This window comes from Nannobrachium achirus (genome assembly GCF_963921795.1).
Source record: "Nannobrachium achirus genome assembly, chromosome: 1".
Lineage (NCBI taxonomy): Eukaryota > Metazoa > Chordata > Actinopteri > Myctophiformes > Myctophidae > Nannobrachium > Nannobrachium achirus.
In genome coordinates this window covers 16,248,057-16,274,269 of record NC_137810.1, presented here as the reverse complement: position 1 = coordinate 16,274,269, position 26,213 = coordinate 16,248,057, and the positions used below count along the sequence as shown (strand labels likewise).

At 38.1% G+C, this 26,213-nt stretch overlaps 1 protein-coding gene across 1 annotated transcript; it reads right to left on the bottom strand.

The window, feature by feature from the left end:
- Window positions 1-6: 6 nt before the first annotated feature.
- On the bottom strand, window positions 7-25,596 carry ttc14 (tetratricopeptide repeat domain 14). Its single transcript, XM_080726024.1, is given in 18 exon segments — window positions 7-548; window positions 550-702; window positions 711-923; window positions 927-1,016; window positions 1,018-1,153; window positions 1,469-1,559; window positions 1,562-1,571; window positions 2,263-2,380; window positions 2,713-2,835; window positions 20,003-20,122; window positions 20,669-20,740; window positions 21,018-21,173; window positions 22,424-22,553; window positions 23,311-23,395; window positions 23,564-23,763; window positions 24,385-24,509; window positions 24,917-25,074; window positions 25,475-25,596. Coding segments are annotated over 17 exon segments (2,430 nt in total). The 5' UTR covers window positions 25,051-25,074; window positions 25,475-25,596; the 3' UTR covers window positions 7-74.
- Between the last annotated feature and the right edge of the window lie 617 nt (window positions 25,597-26,213).

The following is a 26,213-nucleotide window of genomic DNA, read 5'->3' as shown; positions in this document are numbered from 1 at the left end:
GTTTCTCGATCAACTTCCATTTCAGTTATGATAAGTCCGTTAATGTATCAGCTCCCTTCTACAGTGTTTACCCTTTACTTTGACATAAGACAGTATTCAGATTCCAACACTTTCATAATTAAACTAATTGGGATTATTTCTTTGGCCTGCCTCCCTTTTATCCTTCTGAAATTGGTGGCAATCTGATCCAAGATAGACATTAAGTTGGCAGGAACTTCCTTTTTGGGCCCCACCGCTGATGGTGCCGTACTCACGGACTGCTGTCCATTACGGGTCCCAGCAGAGGTCACTTTGGTGGGGTCGGCCCTCTCTGACCTGCTGCCAGCTCGGTTCTCTTCCCCCAGTTGACCTTGCTTCTCATACCTACCGACATCCGAGGAAATCCTCCTGGATGAGGGAGTGATCGCTCCTTGCTCGCTGTGGGAGCGTTTGTCAGCTGAACTAGAGCTCCTGTCGACGTCTGCATTCTGGGAGGCAGAGGGCTTACTGTGAGACTTGCGAGAGATCTCCGACCCAGCCGACGAGGAGGAATGCTTCCTTTTTCTCTTCTTCGCCTAAGCTGCTCCTCCGGGTGCCCCCGCCGCTGTTCTTCTCCTCTCTCCACCGTTCGCTTCCTTCCCTCTCATCCTTGCTCGTCTCCCCGCTTTGTCCACTCTTTCCTCCTATTCCCCTCCCCGCCTCCTCACCTGCCATTCTGGGCTTCTACTATGGCTGTTTCTCCTGCCCTGTGCCTCTCTGTCATCCCTTTTCCCTCCTCCTCCCCTCCCCTGCGTGTGGAGCCGTCCGAGGCTTCTTCGTCCCTCATGAGGCCGCTGACAAGAGTACAGCTGGCTGATCCTTCTGTCATCTACTTCCTCCTCATCTCCCCACCCCGGACCTCCCTTCTGGTTGAGAAAGGTGGAAGAGGTGTTGGAGGTGCAGGGTTACCATTCCTCCTCCTCCTGTCTCCCTTGCTTCTCCCCGTTCGTGCTGCGCCCATCATCCTTGGAGGAGCGCCTGCGGTGCCGTTTGCTCCCCCCTATCACTCCTCCTCTTCTTTTTCCTCTTTTTCTTTCTCCTGAGGGAGGAGGAAGAGCTGGAGGAGGAAGAAGAGGAGCGGCTTGAAGAGGAAGATGAGGAGGAAGAGGATGATCTTTTCCGTTTTCGTTTCATCCTAAAGACAGAGAGAGGACACATTGTCTTTCTGACCCTTATCACAGAGGTCATACAGTTTAAACTGGTTTAACACGAATGCCGTTTATACTGTTATCTAAATATATCCAGAAGGATCTGTTGCATGCACTGTGAGTATAAATCTTGGTACTCAAATATATGTGAATGATTTTGTAAATGCAGCATACATACATTGTATTGTACAAAGTACATTATAAACGAATTGCATGTGGGCAGCAGAGTCACGTTCCTGGGTGTCTGTAACAGTTGGTGCAGTTGCCTTCCATACCTGATAACTGATCCATTGCCAACTCACCTTTTATCTTCTTTTAAGATCTTACGCAATTTCTCTGCACTGGTGTTGCTCTTAGTTTTCTCCTGCTCCTTAGCCAGTGCCTCTTCTCGCAGCGGATGGATTTCTTTAAGGCAGCCCGGCAAGGTGAGGCAAGGTGGGACAAAAGCAGCCCAATGCCCACATATTGCAATGTATTCACACACAATTATACACAAACACGTCGGGATGTCAGACATGCAAAAGTGACCCCCGACATGGCATGCAATATTAATTCAATGAAAAGAGAACAGCAGGGTGGGAAAGTAATAAAGCAGTTGAAGGTTGAAAGGAGAGAAAGAGAGTGGGTTTATCATGTAGAAGGTGGCATGAGCCAGAGAGCAAAGTGGTTGGCATAGAGACAGAGAGAGGATGGGTAGAGAGAGAGAGAGAAGTAGAAAAGCAGAAATATTTCCCAGACGAGTTTCACAGTTACCATGTTTGGACCAGGGACACGGTGGTACAAACCAGAGTCCGGCAGGAGAGTGGAGGTTGTTGTTGATGTTGTCGTTATGATGGATTGATTTGTTTGTTTGTTTGTTTCCCACCAACAGTCAGGGGACGAGGTCGTGGCAGTTGAAGGGTCAAAGGGCAGAGTCCCGGAGTCACACACGGAGACGCACACATACACCAAAACACTTCATCAGTATTACAAACCAAAAGATATGGGTGTTTTGTGTGCGCATGCATGTCACATGACTGTTTCAAGCTCTGTGACATGTACTGTATGTCCATCAACACAGGTCTGCATGTGTGTCTGTATGCCACAGGCAGCTCACCTGTATGGTGTCTGTGATCTTGCGCACAGCGTCCTGTGCTTCTGGATAGGAGTCATCTAGAGACAGCGCTCTCCTGTACAGACCCTCTGCTGTTACTAGCTTCTCCTGCTCCTCAAGCCTAGAAAACACAAGAACCAGAGTTATAGATTTTGATTGAGCAAGAATACTATTAGAGAAGATACTGTAATGAAACGTTCAACTGGCAGATACAAAAGATACAAAGCTACAAAGCCACAGCATATTGTAGCTGAAGTTGAAGCCAGCTCAACTTTTGTGTAGCTGTAGTAGCAGCTCCAAACATCAGATGTATCTTTGCATCTTCATGTCACTGGCTTCCATTGAAAAAGAATGGTAGCCTGTATCTTTGTATCTGCCAGTGTGAACGCGGCATCATTACAGCAGCAGAGCGCAGTCAGCGCACGCATAGAATGTTGATTATTTATGACTCACTGTTTTCCCCGCTCTACCAGTGTCTGACAGAGGTACTTCTTGGCATTGCGGTGATCAGGACAACTCTCCAGGCCCAGCTCAAAGTCCGATATAGCTTTCATTATGCTGCCTTTATTGGCATACCTTGGAATGAACAGAGAGGGAAATTATATCACAGAACGAGCAAAAAAAGAAAACAAAAACAAAACATGCGCATGGAGAAGAGCACACAGGGGTTTGTGAATAAAGTTGCACAAATTACAGTGGGTTATTCAATTACATCAGTAGTGTCGAGATGTGAGCATGGTTTCAGCGATGCCCCTTCAGTTATGCAATACATGTTGTACCGTTGTCAGAGTTCTTAGTGCACTACAGTCTACAGTATATGGCAGGGTTCCCCAATTAGTTTTCCCCAAGGGCCGAATTATGTCTAGGGTACCAAGCCGAGGGCCACAACATTGCAGGGGGCGACGGTGGCGTTCCCGCTACTCCAGCAACAGTTTTCGTCGTTGTCGGGTGAAAATGTCCAAAACCGTTCGTTTTGAATCTATCATTTTAAAAATTATTTAAACTAGTGAAAACAGCCGATCTACAAGCACACAACAGTAGTCACTATATGTACAATGTGGGTGCAGAATTCCTACCACTAGGGGGCGCTATTTTAATTAATGCATAATTAATTAGATGGATTAAAATATTTTAATTAATGAATAAATTAGTATAAATTAATTGAATAAAAATTTTAAAATCTGCATATTTAATATAATCATAACTAATATTTTATAGTGTTATGGTTTTATGTTTTATATTGTTGGTTTATAAGTTTTTAAAGTACTGGTACAGTAGAGTGGAGGAGAGGAGGAGAAGACAGGAGGGGAGAGAAAAAAAAAGGGGAAGAAGGGGAGGGGTGGTGAAAGGGAGGGGGTTGGTGGGGGGTAAATGTGACAGCAATCATGGATGTCGCAAAAATCGGTTGACTGTGTGTGTGTGTGTGTGTGTGTGTGTGTGTGTGTGTGTGTGTGTGTGTGTGTGTGCGTATGTCTGCAACATTGCAACAACTATTTTTCGTTCTAATCAATACCTCCATTATTAAAAAATAGCCAATCTACAAACTCACAACATTACACTGCAATATCATATTATGCATTGTGTATCTGATATTTTAGGCATCAGTTCTACAGTGTTAACAACTTTATAGTAACTCTGAGGATATTATCTGACATTAAGCAATAAGCATATTTAACCACATGAACCCTTCTAGGCAAAAGCTTTATTGCTTATAATGTGTATGATTTGACACATTCACGAGGGGATACGGTCAGAAATGGTACTACAGTTGTATAGATTTATTAATAGTTTAATTCGTGTGCATGTCTTTGTGTGAGAGATAGAGTGGATGAGAGGAGAAGAGAGAGAGAGGAAAGGGTGGGGGTCATGAATTGGTGGTGGTGTGGAAATGACAACCCCCTCAAGGATGTCGCAAACTGTGTGTGTGTGTGATAGCCCCAATAGAAGCAGCAGATGGTCTATGGCTTATCTAATTTTAAAACTGTCCCCTGCCTCAAATCGTGACAGATGTAGAATATCGCTTGGGTCATTGCATCAACATTGTTGAGTCAATGAGGGTATTGCTGGTTATGTGAAATAGTTATTGTACAACTTCTAGATCATCTGTGTCTGTCCATCTGTTTGCTGTTTGACCGCACAGACATCAGTGTATTTTGGAGTCATGTCAATGGCTCTTTTTCATATATTTAACCACTTGAGCCATCATTACCTAATAAATTGGTATTATAATATGTACTCGGTCTGCTATTTTGTCCCCCTACACCAAACCTCTTTGCGAAAATAGCCAATCTGCAAGCTCACAACGTCTCGCAGTGCGAAACATTGTATGCATGTAGATCTGCTATTTTTGTGTACAGTTCTACAGTGTTAATATAAAATGATTGGAAGCTTTTGAGGACCCCCTTTACTAACTCTGAAGCCCTTAGTTGATATTAAACCTACATTATAATTTAGTTTCATCTACACCTGTGATTTCAAAACCCTTCCACCCATGCATAGTCATATTGGGTACTGTATGACAGGGTGCACAAATATATTTCCTTATCAAGGTATCTAATTACCCTTATCTGACCCCCCACAGATGACACCAAGAGGGTACTCTATATCTTTATCTCTGATCATACTAGCAGTAGCTGATCTGTCATTTGAAAGTGTTACACGACAATCAACCTTTCGATAAAACATAATATGATCATAGGCCATACCATGGTTTAAAAGGGTAAACAGAAATTAAATCATGTGTAAAAGTAGGTGAAATAACTACATGTTGTACCAAGTGTCCCAACTGTGCTTAGTTAATCCTAAACTTCCTCATTTTTCACAAGTATTCTTATCTACACTACCCAGATGACACCAAGTAGGGTACTATGCTATCTTTATCTCTTATCACACTAACATTAGGTAGTATGTTATTTGAAAGCTTCTCATAACTAATCAATCATTTCGATAAAATATAATGTGATCATAGGCCATACCATGGTTTTATAGGGTAAAAATAAATAAAATCAACGTTTAAGTAAATGATATAACTACATATGTTTGCTAAGGGTCCCAACTGTGCTTAGTTAATCCATTTCTTCTATACAAAGTTCCTCATTCTTCAACCACCAAGTTTTTTCTTATCTAATTTTCATCACAGATACTAGGAAAGAGCTTTTAATATAATCACTAACAGAGTTCTGAGGTATTGTTCTTCAACCCATTCTGTACGGACATGGGAGGTTTTTCGGGGTTTTTACTGACACTAGAAAACAAAATCATTGCATTTTGGAATTTGCCTATTTCTTGAACATAATTCAAGTGACAGATACACAAACAAGCAGGGATTTTGTGATTTTTAGCACCAACATGTAGATCTGCTATTTTATATGTTTAGGCATTTGTTAATATAAAAATGATTGGAAGATATTGATTACCCTCTGTTGTAACTCTATTTGATATTAAAACTACAGATAGTTTCATCTGCATCTATAATTCAAACCCTACCCACCTCAAACTCTGACATAGTGGTCAGTAGTGGTACTACACATGTCAATGTCCTAATGTTACAAAGATGACATGTTAGCAGGGGTGGATTTGGTATTGTCATAGGAACTATTTCTCATTAACATTACATAAATGAGAGAGGAATCCAGCTTGTAGATAAGCTATTTTCACTAGTTTGACTAACTATACTACTTATAGTTGTATTGTGGAGGTCTAATCTGTGTTCTCAAGACACTAGATTATTCAAACTATTTACCTCAACATGACCAAAGTGTTGCATAGTAATACATTTAACTTAGATATGCTGTCAACCAAACCGGGTTGTCCCAGTCATGTATATATTAGGTGTTTTGCACTGAATGCACTGATATTGGACAGAACTGACAATACACATGACAATGTCCTAATATTAGAAAGAATTATAGAGTGTCAGCTTGTAGATCTGCTATTTTCACATTTGTTTTTTCTTTGTTGCACAGACGTGCATAGACCCAGGGGGGAAGGGTGCTTATCTTTAGAATCCATACACCTGATTGCAGTAAAAAACAGTTTTAAGACTATGACACACTAATGCAACTCCTTGTGTCACCCCATCTTACATTTATTTTGTATAATAATTAAATTAGATGTACAGTATGTTAGTTTTGTAGATTTGTGATTTTGAACCCATAGGCTAACAGCTTTGCAGATGTGTTATTTTGGGGTAATACCTTGCATACCTATTATTTTCACTGGGATGTGATGTACGTGGGGTTGTCCCTGTTGAATAATATATTGGAATATGGTGTGATTTAAGGGTTAGGGTTAGGGTTAGGGGGATTATTTGTATGGCCACTAGTGGTACTACACCGCTAGAATAATAACTCTTTCTCATTAACATTACATAAATGAGAGAGGAATACAGCTTGTAGATCAACTATTTTCACAGTTTTTTATTGTAAGAACATGTGGGGTCACTAGTGACCACTAGTGGTACTGCAGCAACTGTAAAACAATTGTATTGTACAATTTTTTTTTTTTTTTTTACTATTCATGGTCATCTCAGTGAGATGAAAAATAACCTTATACTTAGTATTGTAGCCACTTGAACCCTATCTAAGCAAAAAATGGCCTATCTACAAAGGTTATCTAAAATACAATGGAGGGGCATTACATGAACAGTTTAACATTTTTAAAGTTTTGTGCCATTTGTCCAATACGCTGAAAACATGTATTAGTAGTAGTATATTATGGGGTTAAAATAAAATACTAGGTATTCCTTAAAATATTAAAACTAAATATTGTGTTTAACCTAAAGATTTATCTTTACATACATCACCTTTACATATAGGCTTCCAGGTATGCTTATGCAATGGGAAATTCAATTCCATCATATGAAATTATGGATCACTAAGTTGACAGATGTATGTGAAATAGCGATATCTATTGGGGTGAATCACTAACAACAGCATGTGTATTTCTTGTAATTGATGGAATAGGGAGATTATATATTATTTTTGACAAACTAAATTGAAATGCCATTATATTTACCGTACAACCCTATTATTTTATCCTGTTACTTCCATCCTATACGGTAGATATTCACTAAACGTGTAAGCCTTAGAAACGCCTTAATGGACTTAGTATTTTTAAAGCAAATAATTGTTTCACTCATACAATAGTTTATATTATTTAGAAATAATTGCTTTGACAGTAGCTGGGAAAATAGTGACATCTAGTGGATATGACATGTATATTTAGAAATAATTGCTTTGACAGTAGTTGGCGAAATAGTGCCATCTAGTGGATATAGTTTTTCTACCCTGAACTTTGCAGCCTGAATGACTGCTGAGGGAAAATACTGCCCTCTGGAGGATGTAGGGGAAATACCACCCCCTGGAGGATACAGGGGGAATACCAAATCAAACTGTACATACATATAATGAACTCGAATGTATGACACCATCCACTCACTCATCACTAAGAATTTCAACTAACACAAAACAGACAAAACTAAATATTACTGCACAAACATCTCTAAGAAAATTTAAACTAATACAAAACAGACAAAAATAACGCTACTAAGAAATTTCAACTATCACAATACAGACAAAACTAAATATTACTGCACAAACATCTCTAAGAAAATTTAAACTAATACAAAACAGACAAAAATAACGCTACTAAGAAATTTAAACTAACACAAAAACAGACAAAAACATCACGAGTCATCTAGATTACCATAGGTTCCGCAACTATCACTATTGCAGAGTCAGTAGCTTAGGTTACTCGTTGTGCTAAGGTATTGTTAATCTTTGAATTTGTAGATAAAACATATTTCTAGTGTTAGTGGTTAGATCATACATAATCTCACAATCTCTCTCTCCAACACAATTTCACTCATAATTTCTGTTTTCTTTTTTTTTTTTTTTTCCCTCTAAGCCATAACAACTAGTAAACATAACTAATACGGTAGTTGCTCAGTACACCGTATCACTCATACAATAACTTATATTATTAAGAAATAATGCTCTGACAGCTAGTTGGGAAAAATAGTGACATCTAGTGGATATGACAAGTTTCTCTACCCTGAACTCAGCCGTATGAATGACTGATGAGGGAAATACTGCCCCTGGAGGATCTAGGGGAAATACCATGCCTATTGTACATAGTACATAATGAACTAGAATGCATGACGCCATACCCATACAATCCTCAGAACACAATATCAATATAATCTCACAAGAAAATTAAAACTCAGGACATAAACCACCCATAACAGGTAAACTGTAAAACACAAGGTGGTCAGCAGCAGTTCATTAGCCAATCAATTATAATTAATATGTAAATGTCTGAATACTATATGTTTCTACGCGGTACACCATGGCTATTTAGGATTGAATCCTTTTAGCGATAAGCTACAGATACAGATAACTAGAAAAACTAGCAGATCTATAGTCCCATCGAATATCAATACAATTAACATACAATGCTTTCCCCCTTCATCCCTATCCCACTGGTCATGTGTAACATAGTTGTTCTTTTCCTGGGGTGAGACACTAGCTAGATTTGTCTACACAAATCATACTCAGTAAATCAATTTGGTAGACATACTGGTTTGCCACCAACACAATTATCTTCCACTTTATATTCTGACACTCTGGTCTACTCGTTACACGATGTGTCACTACTCTACATAGCAAAACACTATTCATCTGTACAAACCATGCACTTCCTCATTCAACACTAAAACGCACAAAACATAAAATATAGCCACCTAACAGAAAGTATTACAAAAAATAACCTCACGAAGAATGTTCAACTAGCAACTAAAACTTTGCAACATAACAAAAATATAAAAAAAAAAATAACACCACTAAGAAATTGAGCCTAGAAACTAGAAAACATGGAGGATTCTTTTCTCTCTCTCTCTCTCTAAGCCATAACAACTAGTACACATAACTAATACGGTAGTGCTCACTACACCATTTCATCAAAATCGGTAACCTATTTGGCAATAACTTTATGGTTATGATTCTATAAAATCTAAAAACATTTGTAATTCAACCAAAATGTAATTCTGGAGTTTACTAATATTGTACAATGGGTGTTGTACAATCTATTAATACAATTCTTTTTTTTAAGTTGTCTGATTTACACATTATTATAGTAATTTAGTGTTGAGAATTGTTGTGTCACCACATGTGTGGTGAATTGTAACTTGAACAATATTACGGTGATATATACTTTTTACTATTATTGATGCCTTACAATTGTCTAAATAACTATATGAATATGGATTGAATCACTGATACTGCTAATATTTTACTTTTGTAGTTTATTCTGTTAGATACACTGCATTATTCAAGTCAGTAACATAACATAGATCTTTTCAAGAAAAAGTACACTCTGATTATGTCCCACCAACACCATTCACCATATACTCTAATCCTAATACTATAATTGAGGTCACTAAAATGCTTCAAGTGCTAGGTCTGTTTACGGACCTGTGCTTTTCCTATGCATATTTCTAATAAAGTACCCTATTCAATCAGTCTAAGGCTAGCTAATATTAGTAATAGTTTTTTTTTTTGTTCATATAGGGAGTTATGAATCAATATACTGTTTAACAAAACCATTTGTTTTGAAAAGTACAGTCAATAAAGCTGTTACTGTTAAGGTAAGAAATCTGGTTGCCAAGAAAGGATAAAGAAAAAAATAACCATGTTTTAAACACGTGTTTTTTTTTTTTTTTTTTTTTCAAAGAATGTACATCTGATCACATTAATGATGGGTTAACATGGGTTGAACTAATTACCTATATCTAGCTAGGGTCATACACCCCCCTTATTGTTCCACCCTCCCTACCAACCACGCCTATTCCCCATACACGATATAAGGGTATTCAGCGTATGGTGCTCTACACCAGTAACCATGGAGGAATCTACTGAAAGAAGAGAAGAAGTTGACAATGACAAGCCTGACTCTACCACTACTCTTCCAGAGGAAACTGTAGAATTTGGGCCATGGGCGGATTTCATGTCTGAAACGAATGAAGAATACTATCCAGTCCCTGGTACTCCTCCACCATCACCTGTAGGCTATTCTACACCCTACTTCTCACCACCGCCTTCACCACCCAGACCATCTAATTCATTTTCGACTCTAAGCCAGCCTGATTGTCTGGGGAATATAATGCTTCTTGACATTGTAAAAGTATGTGTCTCGAAGCTATTGGATGTGGTAATATTTGACCAGATGAAAGAAGCCTGCTACGGTTGTCAAACAGATCATCCTAGTCAGACAAACCATCAATGTCTGTATCCATTACCAAGATATTATGTATTCAATCATTTTAATGAATTAATCAAAAGACTTTGGAATGGTCGATTCATATTGGGGGTCATGAGTGTGCTGGAAACTCATGGATTCGATGTCATACCATCCCGAGTTCAAGGGATGTGTGAAGCCTTTCTACACGATCTGAAGGAGGTGGAAGATATTCCAGAAAAGATCGAAGAGACAATTAATTTCGAACATGTGTTGGGTGGAAACTCAAAGAAACATGATGTACTGAACAATCTTGTTACTTTTTGGAAGAACTCACCATCTGTAGAACCAAGTACTGAACAATAGTTCTCAATAATGTACATTTTACTGAGAAGAATATAATGTATATTTCACTGGTGATCATGTTCATATTCATTTATTTAATGAACTCTGTGTATATTTTGTTACCACTGTGTCATTTGACATATAGTAATGTTTTGTCAGTTGTATTGACTATGATTATCCTTGTAAATACTTTTTTGTTTTTTTGTTTTGTTTTGGAGTAACACACCATCTGTAGAACCAAGTACTGAACATTATTTCTCAATAATGTACATTTTACTTAGAAGAATATAATGTATATTTTACTGGTGATCATGTTCAATTATTTAATGAACTCTGTGTATATTTTGTTACCACTGTGTCATTTACCATATAGTAATGTTTTGTCAGTTGTATTGACTATGATTATCCTTGTAAATACTTGTTTATGTTTTTCTTGTCAAAATAAAAAATATACTGATATACTGAATATTTGGTATTGGTAGTATTTTTGTTCAATTAAATGGAGGTTTTACTGTAATAGCTTTGAAATTAGTTTTTGTTTCACTAGAGAGGCCAGTTTAGCTCACTTCTAATGTAACCAAAATTATATACATGTATTTTACACCATTTTCAATAGCTATGGTGTTCATTCATATGGGTAATAATGAGGGGAAAATGTATTTAATGATCACTGGGTATATTAATGTTATACCATTTGTCATATAGTAATGTTTTGTGTGCAAATATTTTACCAATGCACATATCCCATACTGTTACAGATGGGTAAGTAATAGCCTATGTCATAGTATGCGCCGGATGCTCGGTACAACGCATTAAGGGGCGTTGAAAAGCTGTAGATATAAAAAAAGGAGAATGGGAAGTCTGCTGCAGTCTCTTTAAAAAAAAAAAAAATGGATAACACCCGTGAATTGGGGCTAGAAAAACAGGATTCTGGCGCAGCAGCGACCAATGCATTTTACACCTTCGCTAAAGATGTAGAAAAATCCTTCGACTTTAACGAGAAAGATGGAAAGCCTACAATCTTCCCAGGAATCATTTTTAAAGATGGAGAATATGTCCCCACAGGCATAGATCCCTATTTTGATGGACTTATGCATGGTCGAATTAAATGGATGAATGATACTAATGGAGGGAAAAATATCCCACCAGATGATCATTCAATATACGCATCTGAAGCTTTTCTATGTGGTCTTCCACCACAGCACGTATCCGACAGCAATTCAAACAATGATAGTGTTTTCAATTTGAAATCATCACAGTTTGCATGGTTAGGGGAACCGGCTAACATGGAGCATACAGGGGTAGGGGATCATCATCGCTGCGGAGCCTGCCGCCTTCTGCTTTCAAAGTTTCTGCCAGGCGATACACTTTTAAATCAACATGCATTCTACAGCAGAGGAGAATGTCCGTATCTCAAAGCAAACTATACACCCGACCGGCTAAAGATCGCCATTGGTCAGGAGAGATTCCGCAGAGGATTTATTGCACATCCAAACATAATCACAGCCCCCGATGCATGGAAACTACCCGAAGTGAAATTAACAAACAGGATATATGTGACACTGGCAACACAGGAATGGTGTTACTTATGCGGACGTTCAGCTGGTAATCATGTACAAAACTGTAACCAAAAAATGACAGAACTCATACATAGCCTTAACAACGGGCTTCTCGAATTAAAATTATAGTTAGAGTTCTAACAACCGTGATTATACGGTGACATTGTGCATCATTATACTTGTAAATACTTGTTCATGTTTTCTTGTCAAAATAAAAATATACTGATTTACTGAATATTTGGTCTTGGTAGTTTATGTTAAATTAGTTTATGTTGGTTTTACTGTAATAGCTTTGAAATTAGTTTTGTTTCACTAGAGGGGTCAGCTTAGCTCACTTCTAATGTAACCAACAATGATATACATGTATTTACACCATTTTCATTAGCTATGGTGTTCATTCATATGGGTAATAATGAGGGAGAAAATGTATTTAATGATCACTGAGTATATTAATGTTATCCCATTAGCCATAATATAGTAATGTTTTGTGTGCAAATATTTTACCAATAGGCCTACATATATCCCTGCATAGGTCCTAGTATGAAACACACTCGGTGTGATCATATGTAACCCAGTATATTGATTCATAACTCCCTATATGAACAAAAAAAAAAACTATTACTAATATTAGCTAGCCTTAGACTGATTGAATAGGGTACTTTATTAGAAATATGCATAGGAAAAGCACAGGTCCGTAAACAGACCTAGCACTTGAAGCATTTTAGTGACCTCAATTATAGTATTAGGATTAGAGTATATGGTGAATGGTGTTGGTGGGACATAATCAGAGTGTACTTTTTCTTGAAAAGATCTATGTTATGTTACTGACTTGAATAATGCAGTGTATCTAACAGAATAAACTACAAAAGTAAAATATTAGCAGTATCAGTGATTCAATCCATATTCATATAGTTATTTAGACAATTGTAAGGCATCAATAATAGTAAAAAGTATATATCACCGTAATATTGTTCAAGTTACAATTCACCACACATGTGGTGACACAACAATTCTCAACACTAAATTACTACAATAATGTGTAAATCAGACAACTTAAAAAAAAAGAATTGTATTAATAGATTGTACAACACCCATTGTACAATATTAGTAAACTCCAGAATTACATTTTGGTTGAATTACAAATGTTTTTAGATTTTATAGAATCATAACCATAAAGTTATTGCCAAATAGGTTACCGATTTTGATGAAATGGTGTAGTGAGCACTACCGTATTAGTTATGTGTACTAGTTGTTATGGCTTAGAGAGAGAGAGAGAGAAAAGAATCCTCCATGTTTTCTAGTTTCTAGGCTCAATTTCTTAGTGGTGTTATTTTTTTTTTTAATATTTTTGTTATGTTGCAAAGTTTTAGTTGCTAGTTGAACATTCTTCGTGAGGTTATTTTTTGTAATACTTTCTGTTAGGTGGCTATATTTTATGTTTTGTGCGTTTTAGTGTTGAATGAGGAAGTGCATGGTTTGTACAGATGAATAGTGTTTTGCTATGTAGAGTAGTGACACATCGTGTAACGAGTAGACCAGAGTGTCAGAATATAAAGTGGAAGATAATTGTGTTGGTGGCAAACCAGTATGTCTACCAAATTGATTTACTGAGTATGATTTGTGTAGACAAATCTAGCTAGTGTCTCACCCCAGGAAAAGAACAACTATGTTACACATGACCAGTGGGATAGGGATGAAGGGGGAAAGCATTGTATGTTAATTGTATTGATATTCGATGGGACTATAGATCTGCTAGTTTTTCTAGTTATCTGTATCTGTAGCTTATCGCTAAAAGGATTCAATCCTAAATAGCCATGGTGTACCGCGTAGAAACATATAGTATTCAGACATTTACATATTAATTATAATTGATTGGCTAATGAACTGCTGCTGACCACCTTGTGTTTTACAGTTTACCTGTTATGGGTGGTTTATGTCCTGAGTTTTAATTTTCTTGTGAGATTATATTGATATTGTGTTCTGAGGATTGTATGGGTATGGCGTCATGCATTCTAGTTCATTATGTACTATGTACAATAGGCATGGTATTTCCCCTAGATCCTCCAGGGGCAGTATTTCCCTCATCAGTCATTCATACGGCTGAGTTCAGGGTAGAGAAACTTGTCATATCCACTAGATGTCACTATTTTTCCCAACTAGCTGTCAGAGCATTATTTCTTAATAATATAAGTTATTGTATGAGTGATACGGTGTACTGAGCAACTACCGTATTAGTTATGTTTACTAGTTGTTATGGCTTAGAGGGAAAAAAAAGAAAAAAAAGAAAACAGAAATTATGAGTGAAATTGTGTTGGAGAGAGAGATTGTGAGATTATGTATGATCTAACCACTAACACTAGAAATATGTTTTATCTACAAATTCAAAGATTAACAATACCTTAGCACAACGAGTAACCTAAGCTACTGACTCTGCAATAGTGATAGTTGCGGAACCTATGGTAATCTAGATGACTCGTGATGTTTTTGTCTGTTTTTGTGTTAGTTTAAATTTCTTAGTAGCGTTATTTTTGTCTGTTTTGTATTAGTTTAAATTTTCTTAGAGATGTTTGTGCAGTAATATTTAGTTTTGTCTGTATTGTGATAGTTGAAATTTCTTAGTAGCGTTATTTTTGTCTGTTTTGTATTAGTTTAAATTTTCTTAGAGATGTTTGTGCAGTAATATTTAGTTTTGTCTGTTTTGTGTTAGTTGAAATTCTTAGTGATGAGTGAGTGGATGGTGTCATACATTCGAGTTCATTATATGTATGTACAGTTTGATTTGGTATTCCCCCTGTATCCTCCAGGGGGTGGTATTTCCCCTACATCCTCCAGAGGGCAGTATTTTCCCTCAGCAGTCATTCAGGCTGCAAAGTTCAGGGTAGAAAAACTATATCCACTAGATGGCACTATTTCGCCAACTACTGTCAAAGCAATTATTTCTAAATATACATGTCATATCCACTAGATGTCACTATTTTCCCAGCTACTGTCAAAGCAATTATTTCTAAATAATATAAACTATTGTATGAGTGAAACAATTATTTGCTTTAAAAATACTAAGTCCATTAAGGCGTTTCTAAGGCTTACACGTTTAGTGAATATCTACCGTATAGGATGGAAGTAACAGGATAAAATAATAGGGTTGTACGGTAAATATAATGGCATTTCAATTTAGTTTGTCAAAAATAATATATAATCTCCCTATTCCATCAATTACAAGAAATACACATGCTGTTGTTAGTGATTCACCCCAATAGATATCGCTATTTCACATACATCTGTCAACTTAGTGATCCATAATTTCATATGATGGAATTGAATTTCCCATTGCATAAGCATACCTGGAAGCCTATATGTAAAGGTGATGTATGTAAAGATAAATCTTTAGGTTAAACACAATATTTAGTTTTAATATTTTAAGGAATACCTAGTATTTTATTTTAACCCCATAATATACTACTACTAATACATGTTTTCAGCGTATTGGACAAATGGCACAAAACTTTAAAAATGTTAAACTGTTCATGTAATGCCCCTCCATTGTATTTTAGATAACCTTTGTAGATAGGCCATTTTTTGCTTAGATAGGGTTCAAGTGGCTACAATACTAAGTATAAGGTTATTTTTCATCTCACTGAGATGACCATGAATAGTAAAAAAAAAAAAAAAAATTGTACAATACAATTGTTTTACAGTTGCTGCAGTACCACTAGTGGTCACTAGTGACCCCACATGTTCTTACAATAAAAAACTGTGAAAATAGTTGATCTACAAGCTGTATTCCTCTCTCATTTATGTAATGTTAATGAGAAAGAGTTATTATTCTAGCGGTGTAGTACCACTAGTGGCCATACAAATAATCCCCCTAACCCTAACCCTAACCCTTAAATCACACCATATTCCAATATATTATTCAACAGGGACAACCCCACGTACATCACATCCCAGTGAAAATAATAGGTATGCAAGGTATTACCCCAAAATAACACATCTGCAAAGCTGTTAGCCTATGGGTTCAAAATCACAAATCTACAAAACTAACATACTGTACATCTAATTTAATTATTATACAAAATAAATGTAAGATGGGGTGACACAAGGAGTTGCATTAGTGTGTCATAGTCTTAAAACTGTTTTTTACTGCAATCAGGTGTATGGATTCTAAAGATAAGCACCCTTCCCCCCTGGGTCTATGCACGTCTGTGCAACAAAGAAAAAACAAATGTGAAAATAGCAGATCTACAAGCTGACACTCTATAATTCTTTCTAATATTAGGACATTGTCATGTGTATTGTCAGTTCTGTCCAATATCAGTGCATTCAGTGCAAAACACCTAATATATACATGACTGGGACAACCCGGTTTGGTTGACAGCATATCTAAGTTAAATGTATTACTATGCAACACTTTGGTCATGTTGAGGTAAATAGTTTGAATAATCTAGTGTCTTGAGAACACAGATTAGACCTCCACAATACAACTATAAGTAGTATAGTTAGTCAAACTAGTGAAAATAGCTTATCTACAAGCTGGATTCCTCTCTCATTTATGTAATGTTAATGAGAAATAGTTCCTATGACAATACCAAATCCACCCCTGCTAACATGTCATCTTTGTAACATTAGGACATTGACATGTGTAGTACCACTACTGACCACTATGTCAGAGTTTGAGGTGGGTAGGGTTTGAATTATAGATGCAGATGAAACTATCTGTAGTTTTAATATCAAATAGAGTTACAACAGAGGGTAATCAATATCTTCCAATCATTTTTATATTAACAAATGCCTAAACATATAAAATAGCAGATCTACATGTTGGTGCTAAAAATCACAAAATCCCTGCTTGTTTGTGTATCTGTCACTTGAATTATGTTCAAGAAATAGGCAAATTCCAAAATGCAATGATTTTGTTTTCTAGTGTCAGTAAAAACCCCGAAAAACCTCCCATGTCCGTACAGAATGGGTTGAAGAACAATACCTCAGAACTCTGTTAGTGATTATATTAAAAGCTCTTTCCTAGTATCTGTGATGAAAATTAGATAAGAAAAAACTTGGTGGTTGAAGAATGAGGAACTTTGTATAGAAGAAATGGATTAACTAAGCACAGTTGGGACCCTTAGCAAACATATGTAGTTATATCATTTACTTAAACGTTGATTTTATTTATTTTTACCCTATAAAACCATGGTATGGCCTATGATCACATTATATTTTATCGAAATGATTGATTAGTTATGAGAAGCTTTCAAATAACATACTACCTAATGTTAGTGTGATAAGAGATAAAGATAGCATAGTACCCTACTTGGTGTCATCTGGGTAGTGTAGATAAGAATACTTGTGAAAAATGAGGAAGTTTAGGATTAACTAAGCACAGTTGGGACACTTGGTACAACATGTAGTTATTTCACCTACTTTTACACATGATTTAATTTCTGTTTACCCTTTTAAACCATGGTATGGCCTATGATCATATTATGTTTTATCGAAAGGTTGATTGTCGTGTAACACTTTCAAATGACAGATCAGCTACTGCTAGTATGATCAGAGATAAAGATATAGAGTACCCTCTTGGTGTCATCTGTGGGGGGTCAGATAAGGGTAATTAGATACCTTGATAAGGAAATATATTTGTGCACCCTGTCATACAGTACCCAATATGACTATGCATGGGTGGAAGGGTTTTGAAATCACAGGTGTAGATGAAACTAAATTATAATGTAGGTTTAATATCAACTAAGGGCTTCAGAGTTAGTAAAGGGGGTCCTCAAAAGCTTCCAATCATTTTATATTAACACTGTAGAACTGTACACAAAAATAGCAGATCTACATGCATACAATGTTTCGCACTGCGAGACGTTGTGAGCTTGCAGATTGGCTATTTTCGCAAAGAGGTTTGGTGTAGGGGGACAAAATAGCAGACCGAGTACATATTATAATACCAATTTATTAGGTAATGATGGCTCAAGTGGTTAAATATATGAAAAAGAGCCATTGACATGACTCCAAAATACACTGATGTCTGTGCGGTCAAACAGCAAACAGATGGACAGACACAGATGATCTAGAAGTTGTACAATAACTATTTCACATAACCAGCAATACCCTCATTGACTCAACAATGTTGATGCAATGACCCAAGCGATATTCTACATCTGTCACGATTTGAGGCAGGGGACAGTTTTAAAATTAGATAAGCCATAGACCATCTGCTGCTTCTATTGGGGCTATCACACACACACACAGTTTGCGACATCCTTGAGGGGGTTGTCATTTCCACACCACCACCAATTCATGACCCCCACCCTTTCCTCTCTCTCTCTTCTCCTCTCATCCACTCTATCTCTCACACAAAGACATGCACACGAATTAAACTATTAATAAATCTATACAACTGTAGTACCATTTCTGACCGTATCCCCTCGTGAATGTGTCAAATCATACACATTATAAGCAATAAAGCTTTTGCCTAGAAGGGTTCATGTGGTTAAATATGCTTATTGCTTAATGTCAGATAATATCCTCAGAGTTACTATAAAGTTGTTAACACTGTAGAACTGATGCCTAAAATATCAGATACACAATGCATAATATGATATTGCAGTGTAATGTTGTGAGTTTGTAGATTGGCTATTTTTTAATAATGGAGGTATTGATTAGAACGAAAAATAGTTGTTGCAATGTTGCAGACATACGCACACACACACACACACACACACACACACACACACACACACACACACACACACACACACACACACACACACACACACACACACACACACACACACACACACACACACACACACACACACACAGTCAACCGATTTTTGCGACATCCATGATTGCTGTCACATTTACCCCCCACCAACCCCCTCCCTTTCACCACCCCTCCCCTTCTTCCCCTTTTTTTTTCTCTCCCCTCCTGTCTTCTCCTCCTCTCCTCCACTCTACTGTACCAGTACTTTAAAAACTTATAAACCAACAATATAAAACATAAAACCATAACACTATAAAATATTAGTTATGATTATATTAAATATGCAGATTTTAAATTTTTTATTCAATTAATTTATACTAATTTTTTCATTAATTAAAATATTTTAATCCATCTAATTAATTATGCATTAATTAAAACAGCGCCCCCTAGTGGTAGGAATTTTGCACCCACATAGTACATATAGTGACTACTCACAACGCCTCGCACCGTGCTTGTAGATCTGCTGTTTTCACTACTTTTGTGCGACAGCCTTGTATGATTTGCGAAAGAACGTACAAATTTGGAGATACGAGATTTACACCCGACAACGACGATATACTAGTGTTGTTGCTGCTCTTATACCACCATTATTACTGGGGACGGTGTGGGCCAGACAGTAGCCCCCCGCGGGCCGCAAATGGCCCGCGGGCCGCCTATTGGGGAACCCTGGTCTACAGTATATGGCATTGTGCACAATAAATATGCTGCTGATTGGCTCAGTAGTTTGCAAGATTAGCCAGGGACACACTCATACACACGGACCCATTTCTAGACGGATCATCTCCTACAGAGCCACGCTGTGAAAGTGTCATTAGACCTATGAGAGCAGAAACAGACTCACAGTGCTCCCCGTGCGACCAACGCCTCTACGTTGTTAGTGTCGATCACCAGGGCTTTGTTGTACTCGTTCATGGCCTCCACGTGACGACCGTGCTTAAAGTGGTCCACCCCAGAACGTACGCTAACAGAGAGAGGGAGAGGAGGAGGAGGCAAAGAAAAGAAAAGAGAGTAAGAGAGACAAGCAGACAGTCAGTGTTTGACACTGAAATAAATAATTCTGCTAATTACAGCAAGACAGGAACTGAGAGTGGAGGATTTGTCAGGAGCCAGGGTTATATGCTGCATTTTGTCAACCTTTTGGTTTGGGGAAATTTGCTGGAGCAGCAGTCTGGGGTGTTAAAAGTAACCCGATTACAAGTGCTCTTGTTACTGAAATCTAACTAAAATCAGTAGTTTCTAGTTTCACCTACACATTGTTACACATTGTACTCAGCATAATTCTAGTTCTTGCCCTTCCAAAGGTATTTTATGGCACAACCAAGAGGATTCCATTTAAAAGCATGTTCCATTTGTTTGCTTTGAACCTCTTATCCCTGGCCGTAATTATTGACATGTTTAGTAATCTTACTTCTAATTGAGAAAATGTAAGTAACACAGTGCTTATTCCCCAGTAGCATATTGTAGTATTCTCTCCATGCTTGGTGAAAGTTGTAACAGTAAGAATTACCACTTCAGAGCCCAGGATGCAGACTGTTTCTTCCTGATCACCGATGCAAAGTCCTCCTCCCGGAAATGTTTACTGAGAGTTGAGAGATCATAATGGTGTTATAACTTGTGACAGGCAATACAGTGTATTTGCACATGAAAACACGGCATTTACAGTACCAAAAACATTCTCTGGTGAATTGATGCAACTACCGTATCACAAGCTCTGCCATTAACCACATAAACCCTACAGTATATACCCTGTTGACGAGGTTCCGCAAGTGGGGTCTATACTTTTAAACACCAAGAAGGCATTATTCCATAAATTCCCAGACATTCACCAAAACAGTCAGGAAGCATGTGTACAGTACCTCTGCAGCCCTCTCATTAGCGACGGCGGCTGGGTGTGGCTGATGCCCACCTTCCTCAGCAGGTACTGGACAACGGAGGGGTTGTAGTAGCCATGGCAACTTGTCAGGACACGCTCGTATGTCTCATTGGTGTCATTAGCCACGCGAATGGCACGACTGAAGAGGAAAAGGTTGAGGAGAGAAAAGAGATGAAGACTTAACTTTTCACAGTATGCACACACATTATGTCTGCCAAGCTTTCTGACAGCATTTTACAGATGATCAAGGAAATGAGGCTGGGTGATGATTAAGAATGCAATGAGTTACTCCTGTTGCAAAGAAGTGTAAGTGTTACTCACACTGCACTGCATTTATAGTGAGATTATTTTATGTTGAACTGCTAAACTTGAGGTTGCAGTGTTTTGGTATTCCTTGTGAAAGAGACTTTAATTTCACATTGTATCATTTATTTTTTGAAGTTCCTTTTACTTTAGGAGAGATTTCATGTTGTACTGTTACATTTCAACTGAAAAAAGTAAAACTCATTGGACAGCCATTTTAGAGTAGCTGTTTAACTAGAGTGCCAGACATTTCTCCATAGACCTTTGCTCTAACTTCCGGGTACACAGGCAGAAGTGGCTTGGGTTTTCACTGTAAACACTGTTATGAACAAAGACCGGAGGAAGTGAGCTAACAGTTAGCTATCTGCTTCTTTATTTTTTAGAAGCCCGATCTGAAGCTATTTAGCCGCAAAAAAAAAACGTTGTCGCTGCCCTGGGAACACAGTTCAGAGAAAAAGGTCTCTAAAGATGTGAGAATGTATTGGATTCGGCAGCGCGAGGCGGCGGCGTTACCCGATTACGGGCCGGTGGAAAGAGCTCGCGGTTTTCGGGGTGGAATCAAAATTTAGACGAGGGCTCCGTCGAGGCCTCCAATTATTTTATTCATTTTATTAAAGAAACCGGAATTGTTCGGTTTCGGCACCTCAGATACGTCGCGCAAAAATAGAGTTTTTTTGGGGGGGCTCTAAACTTTATTCTAAACCATTTTCAAAGGAATAAATCGTCGCAACATGTAGCATGGCTCGTTGGAAAGCGATGGACGAGCCAGGACCACCCACGTCGCTACTAGCAGCTCAGGGTAAGTAAAATAGCAAAAAGAATATTGTATTGGATTGAAAAAAAAAAACTGAAATTTTTCGGTTTTAGCACTAAAAGAGTTACGAGGTCATACTGTACTTTTTTTTTAACTTTTGTAAATAAGACAATGAAATGAAATGTGTCTAGCTCTCTCCCCTTCACATAGAACAAACACTAAATTAAATTATTGAAAGAAGAAACAGACCTCAGACAGAATCCACAAAGTTGTTTTCCCCATCTTTGTAATATGCATGTAGCACATGAACAGTGTGTGTGTATGTGTATTACGTGTAATGAACAGGCAATTCCTCTTTGGCAATGACTCCCAGTTTGATGTGCCCCAGGCTTGGGGAGAGAGAGGATGAGAGGAGGGACACTGTGATCTTCTCCTGGTAGCGGTCGATGTCTTTCACTCCAGCTAACAGAGAGCATAGAACACATTCAAGTTACATTTGTATACTTTCTTTCAGATATGGGCATATTTACAAAATCTAAAAATCTCAAAAGCAATCATCTCCTGTTTATTTGCAAGCATTGGCCTATACGAACAGTTAAATGCAAGTGTAACAAAGTTATATTTTATTTTCTTCCTGTGTTTAAACCCTATATGGGCCGATATTGACCGGGGTCCCCTGGGGGTCTATATTAGGCCGCCTCCTTTTTCCCCCTCTACACCAAATATCTTCAAGATAACTCAACGTCCTCTGTACCACCTGTTCCAAAACGGACCACAGGTTGTTGAATCATTGCAAAAGAGTGCTCCCCAACAGGAACACTTAGAAATAATCATGGCTGCACAGAGTTTATTAAAGTGGCTCAAAGCATGTCAACAGTGGACTGTTTTTTGTTTTCAAACAAAGAGTTGACAAAGACAAAGGATAATCCAAACTGTCCATACAGGTGCGATATTGGTGAGTTTATCGTTAATATCATAATTCTATTTCATGATTCATGAATGGGACTGTCAATGGAGGAGGATATTGGAACTTAGATGCAGCTAGGTCCAACTGAATTGCCAGCCTGCACTGCAGGCCGAGTCCTATATGACCTTGTTTGGTTGGATGGTGCTCAACTCTTTTGTGAATTAATTGATATCTTAATAAAACTTGGTGCCTTCTAAAGCTTGTACACTTTAGACAGCTGGTTACTTAGGCATAGGCTACAAACAAACTAACCTCTGATGAGGTCTCCTATCTGGTAGTAGGACAGAGGGTCGTCATGGCTTCCCGTCGACGGAACCTCACTAATATGACACAGTGCCTGGAGGGAAGGAGGGAGATGAGGACAAGAAAGGACGTTTCAAAGGATACTAAATCAATGCAAGTCTCAAGATCAATGTACGTTAATTTATTTATCCTTGATGATTACTTCTCTAATGTACACAAATCAGCGAATAAGTGAAATCAGTGGATAAGTCGATTCACTCACAGACAGCTCCAGGTCTTCTATGTCTCTCTCCAGTCCTCCAGCAGAGCATAGCAGTGTGAGAAAGAAGCCATATTCTCTAATGTTATTGATTCTGCCAATTATAGCATCACCTCGATCCAAGTCCCGGTACAGCATGGCTCTCCTCTCCTCAAAAGACACCTCCATGAACAGCTCCAATGGAGGCATACTGGCATAGGGCTCTAGGAGGGCAAAACATTTAAATAGTTTAGTCTCTAAAATAGGGGTCTTCAACAGGGGGTCCAGGACCCCTAAGGGGTCCCCAGAGTTACTACAGGGGGTCCTCCAAATCTTTGAGTGACAGAAACCTTTTTTTCTCCCTTTTTATATTAACCACTTGAACCCTTGCGTCCATATTCTGAGAACTAAAGGCCAAAAATAGCAGATCTACAAGCTCACAATGCCTTGTGCTGCGAGGCGTTGGGAGCTTGTAGATCGGCTATTTTTGGCAAAGAGCTTTGGTGTAGAGGGGAAAAAGAGCAGACTAAGTACAGAGTGAAAGGTCAAGTTTATTAAGTATTGACAGTTCAAGTGGTTAAATATCTGAAAACACAAATTGACATGAATCCAAAATACACTGATGATTGTGCTGTCAAACAATGAAACTATATGGAATCTATGAACAGGTTGTGGGGGTCCCTGCTTCATCTCTCTCTCAACTAAGGGGTCCATGGCCTGAAAACATTGTAAGACCCCTGCTCTAAACATATTTATAGTCGTCCAACGTGAATACCGTAGATTCTCACAACAACGCTACAGAGACACATACCACCATGCTTGAACATTCAGTCACACACACGCACCTGCAGCCTCCTCATCCTGCTCCACCTCTTGTGGCGTGGCAGTTTTCCATGTGGGAGAGAACAGGAGGTCGGCCTTCCTGGCAATGAACTGTTCCACTAGATAACTTCCCTCCCTTACATCCCCCCTGCAACAGAAAACACACAGGTACAGTATACACAGTCACCAGTGGTCCATTATGCCAATGATGCATGCTTGGAAACGGCACACACTATTGTGTGGGTTAGGGCTCATACTTGTACTGCAACATGCAATATCTATGCAACAGATTTGACACATCGTTGCTGAAAATAGACGATCTACAAGTTTGTCATGATCTGCTATTTTCACTAGCCTTGTGTGACAATCGTGTATGGAGTAATTAAGGCAGGCATTCGTTAACAAAAACAATTCATATAAACAAGTTGAAATGTGGACAGGAAATACAAGGTTTCTGCCTGACAACAACAATATGCACAGTCTCTACATGGAGCCTTAGAGAGAAGATATTAGCATGGTTTGACTGTGAACTGTCAACTGTTTATGAAGGCTTACCTCTCATACGTGGTCTTGGATAGGTCAGAGACTATAGCTTGGAAGTCTGGGTTTTCAATCTGTTCACATTTCAGGGTGTTGAACAGTGTTTGTCCGTGGTAGACCAGACACTGCTTTAACAAGTCTTTGTCCATTCTCTAATATTTCATTGACTTTTCCTGCAAGAAAGATTGGGGTTGAATTGAGACCTTCTGTTCAATCTGGCTAGTGGCTAGCCATCGTCAAAGAAAATGGAAGAACAGCGCCCTCTCTGTTTTCTTCCTTTTGGCTAACATGCAGGACTTCGGTTGACTGAAATACTATAAAAGACAAGTTATAACGTTGCAACAGTATTAAAATAAAGCTACTTCAACCAGAAAACGTTACCTTTACTGAGAACTAAACTGAAAGTACTACTAAACCCCACACAGTTCAACAGACTGCACAATGTATTCTACAGCACTGTCCACGTAGGTTAGCAAAACTGTTATAGCAAGCATGCTAGCAATAAACCAACTCTCAAAGAAAGCTAAAAAAGGTTTAGCTTGTTGCCACACGGTCTCATTTGGTAAAACTCACCTATTTCACGCTGTCAAACGTTCTATTTTCTCCATTCGCAAGGAGCAAATAAACACATTATTTACATTGCAACAATAACACAAGTGCTGGCCCAACCTCCGTGCGCAAGCGCATGACAGTACCTTGGTGTGTTGTGTTTTATATTGTACCGTGGGAAATCGTGGTCTTTAGAGCACTGGTTCCCAAACAGTGGGTCAGGAGGACCCATTTGTGGGTCAGTCAGACACATTTTAATGGGTCCCTTAACTTTTGGTTTCCAACAATTCGTTTTTAATTATTATTATTTCAAAACATACAAAAATAAACTCCAAAAAGCTAAGATTTTCATTAATAAAAAAAAGAAATGCTATGATTTTTCTAACTAATTTAATTAATAGGCTAAATAAAAGAAAAATCTAAGAAATTCCATCAATTAGAACACAAATGTTTAAGAAGTAGTGAAAATAGCAGATCTACAAGCGCACTACGTAATGATGTGAGTTTGTAGATCTGCTGTTTTCACTAGTTGGGTCCCAGACTCCCAGGCAAACGTCTAATTTCTATTTTGGGTCTCGTCTCGACCTGAAAGGTTTGGGAACCACTGCTTTATCACTGCCGTTTCTTGGCTGATACTTACTTCCTACCTATTCATCCATCCAGCAAACTCAGTGTGTGGTGCATTTTTGTCAAGGCACATTTTACCAATAGGCCTACCATACATGCAGTAGTGAGATGCTCTGCTTCGAGTCTAACTTACTAC